Source organism: Lingula anatina, chromosome 3 (assembly GCF_051362555.1).
Source record: "Lingula anatina isolate TDL-2025a chromosome 3, LinAna3.0, whole genome shotgun sequence".
In the NCBI taxonomy this organism is placed as follows: domain Eukaryota; kingdom Metazoa; phylum Brachiopoda; class Lingulata; order Lingulida; family Lingulidae; genus Lingula; species Lingula anatina.
The window spans coordinates 2,694,186-2,703,042 of record NC_141769.1 but is presented as its reverse complement, the minus strand read 5'-3'; the positions used below and the strand labels follow the sequence as shown (position 1 = coordinate 2,703,042).

Genomic DNA, 8,857 nt, shown 5'->3' with positions numbered 1-8,857 from the left:
GATAAGTAAATAAGTTACACAGATATAAATATTGTGCCATGTTCAGTCCCACTGCCGAGTCACTTCTCACAACAGTGGCACCATACACTGACATTTTAAGGGATATGCTAGGAGTTACCAAGCAGAGCAACCACTTCACTTCTTTTCTTGAATGATTTGATTATAAAGTTGGAGAGGGACACTAAAGTATCTTTGTTGGCACTGTTAAATACATGGCATAATTGACTGTCTGGTGACCTTGAATCAGCTTTTAGGAATGAGGTTTTACTGAAAAAGGTGACTCGGTCTGTTTTGTACATTGGGCATTGGAATATAAAATGGTATTCATCCTCAATTACCCCTTGTGTGCACAGGTGACAGATTCTGTCGCACCTTTAATTAAATCAGCTATCGTTTATACATTAGGTTTTTTGCTTGTAAGCTTTCTTCGCTGGATCTACCAAGAGTACGTTTTTTTATTTGAAAATAATAAAAAAAAAGATGTTGTCATTCATATAACAGAAATTCTCAGGTTGACAAAAATATACATATGCTATCTAGATGAAAAAGATCTCCCTTGGCTGACATATGAATGTCACAGCGGAATATAAATTGGGTCTCAGAATCTCTTCAGAATTGCACGGCTCAAGCAGTTGTTCTTCTTTACATTGCTTGTTTGTATTCAAGGCTAAATATACACATTCCTCAAAGATGAATTTACTTGCTGCAACACAAACATACTTCCCTCCACGACTGCGTTCCACTGTATATTTATCTATAAGCTGTTTATTAAGACATTATCATTATTGTACTATTTAATTGCATAATTGTACTGTTATCTCACGCTTCCACTGCATTTTACTGTTGTTGCACTGTGACGTTTATAATCGACCAATAGCAACTCCCGCAAAAAGAACAACCTAGCTATCTCAGAAAAAATCAATTCTCTTTTCTCTCTGAATTACAACCAGTTAGATATTTGTACATTGCTGCAAACGTTCTAACCAGATCTTGTGCAAGTAACACGTACGTGGACCTGTAGGGTCACAAATATTGTCGTCTGCAAAATTAAGTCACGTGGAAGGTGCTGTTTGAACACAAACCGTCAAGGATTTGTAGAATTGGTTCCTTAACTGACGTCCAGCGATACTTACATGTACATGTGATAGGTTACATAATTTATAGCCTGACTGCTTTGTAAGCAACTGCTGTAGGGTGAAAAAAAAAGCGGTGTCCTTTCTCCTACATTATTCACACTGGTTATCAATGACTTAGCCACTGTAAAAAAATGATTTTGGAGTGAAGTTGGGCATGATCTTAAAATCCCTATCTTGCTATATGCTGATGATAATGTGTTTATAGCTGAAGATGGAGAAAAACTGCAGGGTATGTTTATGGTGGAGCTCGAGACTTCTGCACAGAATCTGATATACTAGTTATTTTCCAGTAGTTTTGAAATTTACTAGTATACAATGTCCCTTATTCCAATCTTGAAAGCCAGTGGTACACAGCCTCATATCAAGCCGTGTCGGAAGCAAATTTCGGTAAACAAAATATGATCATCCCCGTGACATGTTATATGTCGTCCCGACGGACCACCCCCCTCACCCGGCCTCTGAAAGATAAAAAACTCCGAAATGCAAAACTATGAAAGGATAATTGCAGATGGTAAAATATGAGAAAATAAACTTTGTTGATTGGGCCACAAGTAGCCGACAGTACAGTTTAAAATTCGGCTTCATGGTTACAAAATGGGAAAACGTGAAAATTATATTACCAACGTTACAAAGACTGCGCGTGATTAAGTTGTGTTAAACGAAACATTTAAAAGGCCGCTTTTTTCTCAGCAGCTAATGATTAAGCTTAGACTCCTCGGGAGCCGCCAAAACTCTAAGACAGAAAAGCTCATCAACAAAAATTTCGCAAATAAATTTTGAATTATTGTCTTATGATATCTTTTAATACTACTGAAGTTTGTAAATTTTTAAAATAAAAATATAAAAATTAAAAAAAATCTTGCTGAATACAATCAGATTGACGGACTGACACGCGTCTTCCTGGGGTTGAGCAGAGTACACATTGGTTGATTTCGAGTGAGTTGAAAACAACTGAGAAATGGTTTAGAAAATGTTATTTACTGAAGGCATGGCACGCAGTCGCGTGATTACATCTACATTTGTCTTTACAAAAGTTTCAGTATGATTTAGCCGCGAGTGCAACGAGCCTGGCAGCCACGCCTTAACAGAACGACAGCTGTCTTATCTTCCCAATCTAAACAGGTGGACTTCAAAGATTAAGTGAAATCTTTATCTAAGGTTTTACCAAAGTTAACTCAGCACAATGTACTGGTTAGTGTACAGTGAAGACCTTGGATATTGAGAAAGGGTGAGGGTGGGGATGGGGGTGGGGGTATGAATAAAATCTTGTAAATAATCCCACAGTTTTCATTTTCTACTTAAAAAAAATAAATACACTTTCCAAAATTCCAAGGAAACAGAATTAAAACCTGGTGTTCTGCTGGTGACTGTATCTGTATCACTTATTACTTAAATAGCTCACGATTTTACCCGTTATCAGTCTTTTAATCTGATGGAGTAAAAATGGCCGATAATAGTACTTTTCACAGATATTTACAGGCTGTGGCTGTACTTTTCTTTACTGGGTTATAGAATATATCCCCCGTTAATGTACACTAACATGTTTTTTTTTTCAAAACGGCATGCAAATTTGTTAATTTGATTGAAATTCCCCGTATAGATGAATCGATCAACGTAGAGAGAGGTAGTTTTATATTGGGTATGAGCCTTAAACCGTCCTTTGTGAATTTTATCAAGCCCGTGGCTATGAACAGAGATAGGAGTAGGGGGCAGGTAAAGTCCCGTCTATAACGCAACTTTGACCACGCCTCCGTCTAGTCGTCACGCATGTACATGGAGATTACTTCACTGAGCAACGGATATTATTCCACAGACGAAAAATTCTGCTCAAGGAACAGTTTTACATCTTTGCCTATTAATGTATATTGGTCGGAGAAAATTAACCCGTCATAAAAACTTTTCAAAGGAAATAATCTTATCACCATATGTCAGGACGGCAGTATTTTAATAACAGGTCACATAATAAAAAGAATGCGCACAATAACAAATTTATTTTTTTTCCCTTTTTTGATAATGTTTATTAAAGGCGTCGTAAAGTAAAAACTGGCCAAATTAGGAGAAAAGGGTAGTTAATTTGAGTTTCTCTTTACTTGTTTAAATGGTAAATATGAATGTTAGTTTAATTTAGTCACCTGGGATTAAAATGCAACACAAAGGAACATTCAGCGGGGGTATGTTACTTTACAATTAAAAAAAAAACAGGAAAGAAGGGCTTCGAATTCCACAACAATATCGTAATACTAACCTGCTGAAGATGGGTCCAATTGTGGCGTTACCTAACTGGTTGAATATTGATGTTTAGCAAGTTGAACAAGACATTTTTCGTGCAAAAATAAAGATAAACCAAATGCTGCACTTGAGAAGTACTAGTAACAACACAAATGGCCTGGCGTGGTGATAGGTACCATAGAACGTGAACAAAGAAACGAGTAACTCGTAAGATGGTTTGTCACATGTATCCAGGGCCGTAGCCTCCGGGGGGGGGGGGGGGGGGGGGGGGGGGCAGCTGCCCCCCCTGGAATTTGGAATTTTACACACCACACCCTCCCCCTCGGTAGCTTCGACCCCTCGTGTCCGCTTACTGCCCCCCTGGCATTTTGCTCAGGCTACGGCCCTGGTATCTGCCCGAAGGCCCGGTCCCTAACACGAGAGAGATAAAAATCTCATTCCCCCAAGAAAGCATCATTAGCAGAGACCATTCTCCCGGTTAAAGACTTTAACGACAAGGGCCACCGCTCTATAAAAAGGCTTGGGTGTGGACCTGTGTCTCAATGTTTTGCTTCGTGGTTACCGCTGATCACAAGATGATGGTGCAAGTTACACGTAGTGAGTGGACTGTGGCAGCTCTATTGCTGGTCATTGGCATGTCTATACGTAAGTGTTATTCATCATTTTAAGGTATTCCTCTTATCCTACTCAAGAATTATGTTTTAATTCTCCATATCAGGTTTTTTTTTGTCTTTCACAGACTACAGATGTTGTACTGGCCTCTTTAGAGTGCAGTTGCCCCCCCCCCCTTTACACTTCTCCCATCAGGTAGAGGATACCACAACACTTTTCCTGTTTTTAGCCCCATTTCCTGATGAAAGTATCCCCTTAGGCACTGGACTACTGGAGTGGTAAAAACTCTGATTTAGTTACTGTTTAAAAAACTATCATTGTGATTTTTGTTCAAACTGAACCTAATGGTTCGTGAATGTATGAGACCGTTAAAAATAGTCGCAGAAATCTTGGGACCAAAGACCATTGCAAGATATTATGACACAACAAAGTAACACCACTCTTAAGTCACTCATATTGTTGTAAAAGGCTGCCACAAGACATTTGCTCATGCAGCGCCCTAAATGTGTCGACGAAATATGAAGCACATTTCACACAACTAACTTGATCATATTATTTGTTACTTACAATAGTTACATGTAGATGATAAACCTAATTCAAGGAAGACAGCGTGGATCACCAGAACCACATTAATAGCACTGTGAAATTTTTAAGAAACGATAACTTGCCTTGGGTATACAGTGAACAAATACGACACAAGGACTGACGCAGCCAAGAAAGAAGACGAAAAGGTGGAAATGTTTGTTGTCTGGTGTTCCGTCTTTAGATATATGATATCGACAAATAGCTTAGTAAAATTCCCAACGTGCAAGGGTGAGTAGTAGATCAGGTAAATCATTTCTCTAAGCATATTGCGGCAGATGTGCTCCTTGCACACCTGACACAATATCTTGTCAATGTACTTAATTGTTGCCGTCATTGTTTAAGTTCTAAACCGTACCAAATGGCACCGTTCGCCCTCTAAAATACCGAGGAGGGGGGGGGGGGGTAGGGTCAGCTTCGCATCCGCGGTCCCCCTTCAATAATCCTGGATCCGCCCCTGAAGTCGATGGACGAAAATCTTTGAGACATTTCAATGCCTATGGCCAATCGCCAGAGGTATGAGTCAGGTTATAAGTAATAAGAATTGTAAAATAAATTTTATTATGGAATTCGTATTGCTGTTGGATTAAAAGAGCTGGGTTTGCTACGTGTATAGGTTGCTTTATGGGACCGTCATCGTAATATTGATGATATAGTCTTGAACAAAAAAAATGCCAGGCTCACCCATTAAAAAGGTTTCGCAACCTGCCGAAGATCGAATACGAAGTAAGACATGTATTCTACGTTGTCTCTTTTCATAACCCATCAAAAAAAGGGGTCGAAGCTTCGTTCCCATATTTAGACCCAGACCCAGAAGTGCTAAGAAGACCAGCACAGGTAGTATCTTCTTCTGAATTAAAAATCAAACAATCTGGATACGAACACACACAATTAGATGCACATAGTGAATGCTAAACAGGTTTTTTAAAAATGAGAAAAATGAGAAATCAGAACATTACCTGGTTAAGTGCAATTGATTATAAAACGTAAAAAAGTCGCTTAATTAATAGAATAAATTGAGAGAATATTTGCACCGTCAATGTCTGTAAAGTTGAAGTTTAAGGTGTCTCGAAAAAAGTTACTAATTGCAATTTTGAAAATATTGCAATGAAATTTGGGAAACTTTAGGAAAATAACGTATTTAATAAATGCCAAAAATGATTCTGCCTTTCTTAATTTTGGCACTACACCGAAGATAAGATATTAAAGTCAAAACATAACATGCCAGCCTAGATGTGAGTTCTAACAGGTGCCTGTGTCTGGCAGTTTTGACACCTGTTAACGTGTTTTTGATTTGACGATAATATTAGAACTGTGTCACTTTTACACTCGAAATTTGCAGGGCTGACCATTTATAATGTTTCAAAAATCTACGCAAACTTTCAGTTTGAAAACTTGTGAACTGTTGAAGTAATAGAACTTTGAAATAAGAAACATATTTTTTCGAGCCCCTGGATATGTGGGCCTGAGGCGATGTAAGTCACGAGGTCTCGTGATTAGATTTATCTTTATTTTAGCTCAAGGTAAAATGTTGAAGGATATATTGGCTGTCTATGGTACCAACCACCACAGGTACGTGGAGCCCGGCAGCAAAACAAGAACAAAACGTACCCTATCGTGTCTTCCCAGGTGGTTTAATTCAGTGCAACAGGGGAACTTGCCCGCAAGATGGAGCATCCCATTTCCTTTTTTTTACCAAAGTTAGTTTAGCACTTGTATACGTAAATAAAGATATTGAACTTACTGTACAAAAAGTCACCATTAAAAGTATCTCATTAAAAGTAGCTTTTCACCGAAAGTTGCTTACTTACATTGAGTTATAGAAAATATCCATCCCCAGTAGAAGAAGATAAAAACCTTTCCGGTGGTGTATGTTATTTTCATAGACAAGTTTAGTTGGATAAAATATTGAAGACTGCTTTTAGTTTTCCTCTGTATTTGGACTGTCATCTACGCATGTATTTCTGTGTTGATGTTAATAGGTAGTTTATTAAGCAGATTGAATGACTTACAACTGGGACACCAAGGCGTATATGTGTATTTGTCTGCTTTTTCCAGTGCAGGGAGCTTTTCTAGATAACTCGTAATTGTAGTAGTCGTCGAAGTTCCCTAATTAATTTTAACTTAATAGTTAATTAATGTGGTTTAACGCTTTGTGTGGCCTGTGCATGGGGCTTCCGAAAATAGGTTCAGATTTTTGTCACATTGAAATTCCGTTCATTAAGACCGTTTTATTATGACCTGGTGGAAGCAGCTTAATTCAATTTCTGGCATATTTTTTTCTGAATAGGTTACATTTGGTCTGCCTCCGTTACCTTTCCCTACAGATGGTCTATAGAATAAAAGCTTGGAGTTCGTCCAGTGTGCGAGTACGGTGCTTTCCTGTTCTAAATCTTGAGAAGGGTCATTTTTTTCTTATCATTTAGGTTTAGACCTGTGTCCAAAAAGTGTTTTGGACTGGAGGGGAGGTATGACACGCGGCAGTCTCATGATGCCATTTGTCTTTATTTTTGCTCAAGGTAAATGCTGTATGGCATATTAGCTGGCAAAAGTCCCATCTTCCACTCACGTCACTTGTCCGGCAGCAAAACCCTAATAGAATGGCCACTATGGTATCTTTTAACCCATTCAAGGATTTGAATTCGACATAAAAAGGGGCCTTAGTCAAAAGCTGACTGGAAATTAAATTCACTTTTTATTAACGCTCATACAGTATATTAGCCCATGCATGAGGATGCTGGGTTATTTATGGGGAGAATAATAAAATGAGATAAATATAATGCAACTGTCAATGTACTTCTGGAAAGTGCAATAAAATACATGGGTTAAGTGCCTCGCCCTACAGGTGATGCTATACACTGTATCTTCGAGGTAAAAAGGTAAAAAAGTTTCCGATTTGGGGTTTTCTCTAGCACCAGGGCAACCATAATGATGATCTAAAATACAATTTAAACTAATTAAAAGCACTAGACTGAGATGTCATAAATTTCTCTTAAATGACTTCCCTCTGAATCTGTCGGCTGTCGCGTGGAATTACTCCATAGTTTGATGGAAAGAGCAGTTCACTTCTTAAGTGCACATTTAGTGCACATTTACTTGTCAAGTAGGGTGATATCCGTGGTAATCTACTGGTGATATTGATATACCATGTACTTGAAACCAATGACCTATCTCTTCAGTCCGAAAGGTATTAAACGGCGACAGTTGTTAACTGACGTGTTACGCGTACTTCACGTTATGCAATACGCATAGCAATCACTGAGGCTACAATGTAGGCGATGGCTCTGCCCGCTACATGTACAGGCCTACCCAACTACCAGACTCGGCACCTAAGGATCCTGAATTAACCGGTATATCGGACCACACTACCCGTTTTCAAGGTGTGTGTCAGATCGCATTTCGGAGTATCAGCCAGAACACCGACAGGATGAGCCCTGACATGCTCGGCTGTCACCTTGATTGGATAGGAAACGATTGTCGTAAAATCGCTATATGATTTTAAAACCGGGTGCATAATTTTGAAAGCCACCTAGATGAACCTTAGACTGCCACATTAATCTAATACAATGCAAAAAAAGCCCTGTCAAAAGTGGTTAAAACATTCAAACCGAATGTCGTAAAGTCCCCATATATCCCCATAGAGACAATAAAATAGAGTACTCTAAAGTAAGAGTACAGTTTAAGGTTGTTCAGCCGAGCGTGGATGAGCCCGCAGTCGTGCTACAAAATTTGCTCTGGGGGATGATACTCCGAAATGCGATCTGACACACACCTTGAAAACGGGTAGCGTGGTCCGATATACCGGTTAATTCAGGATCCTTAGGTGCCGAGTCTGGTAGTTGGGTAGGCCTGATGTATATCAGTCCGATGATAAGACGACTAATTACATACGTCGTTGGTTACTTTTTTTGATCATTATAAACACATACATCTTCACCTGTAATACCCCACCCATAAAAACCAGGCTCATGCTTAAACAGCAATGATTAATCCCCCCTATTTCCTCCTTAATCAACAAAAATGTACCAGTGAAAATGCCTTTAAGTGACAATTTCTTTGTTTCACTGGATTATAAACATATTAAATTCTCGGTTTCAGAACAGCAACCTTTCTTCCCGGTAGATCAGACTGGTGTGTTTAACTACAGATAATGTGACGCTTGTTTGTTCAATATGTAGTTGATTTGACAAGCGTGGATATATATTATCTGTTTTATAATGAAAATTTAGGCAAATGACCAAATTAATGATGTCCTGAAGGTGTTCTAGCTACTACGACCACAGTGATATATTTTTTCA

The 8,857-nt window shown here is 38.7% G+C and overlaps 1 protein-coding gene across 2 annotated transcripts in view; it reads left to right on the top strand.

Moving 5' to 3' along the window:
* Nucleotides 1-3,857: 3,857 nt before the first annotated feature.
* Nucleotides 3,858-8,857, top strand: part of LOC106158191 (uncharacterized) — a 30,568-nt gene continuing 25,568 nt past the window's right edge. For both annotated transcript variants that reach the window (XM_087009391.1, XM_013534092.2), the window contains exon 1: nt 3,858-4,010. In XM_087009391.1, coding sequence (XP_086865517.1) covers nt 3,908-4,010 — 103 coding nt within the window. In that variant the 5' untranslated portion in view covers nt 3,858-3,907. The remainder of the gene's footprint in view (nt 4,011-8,857) is intronic.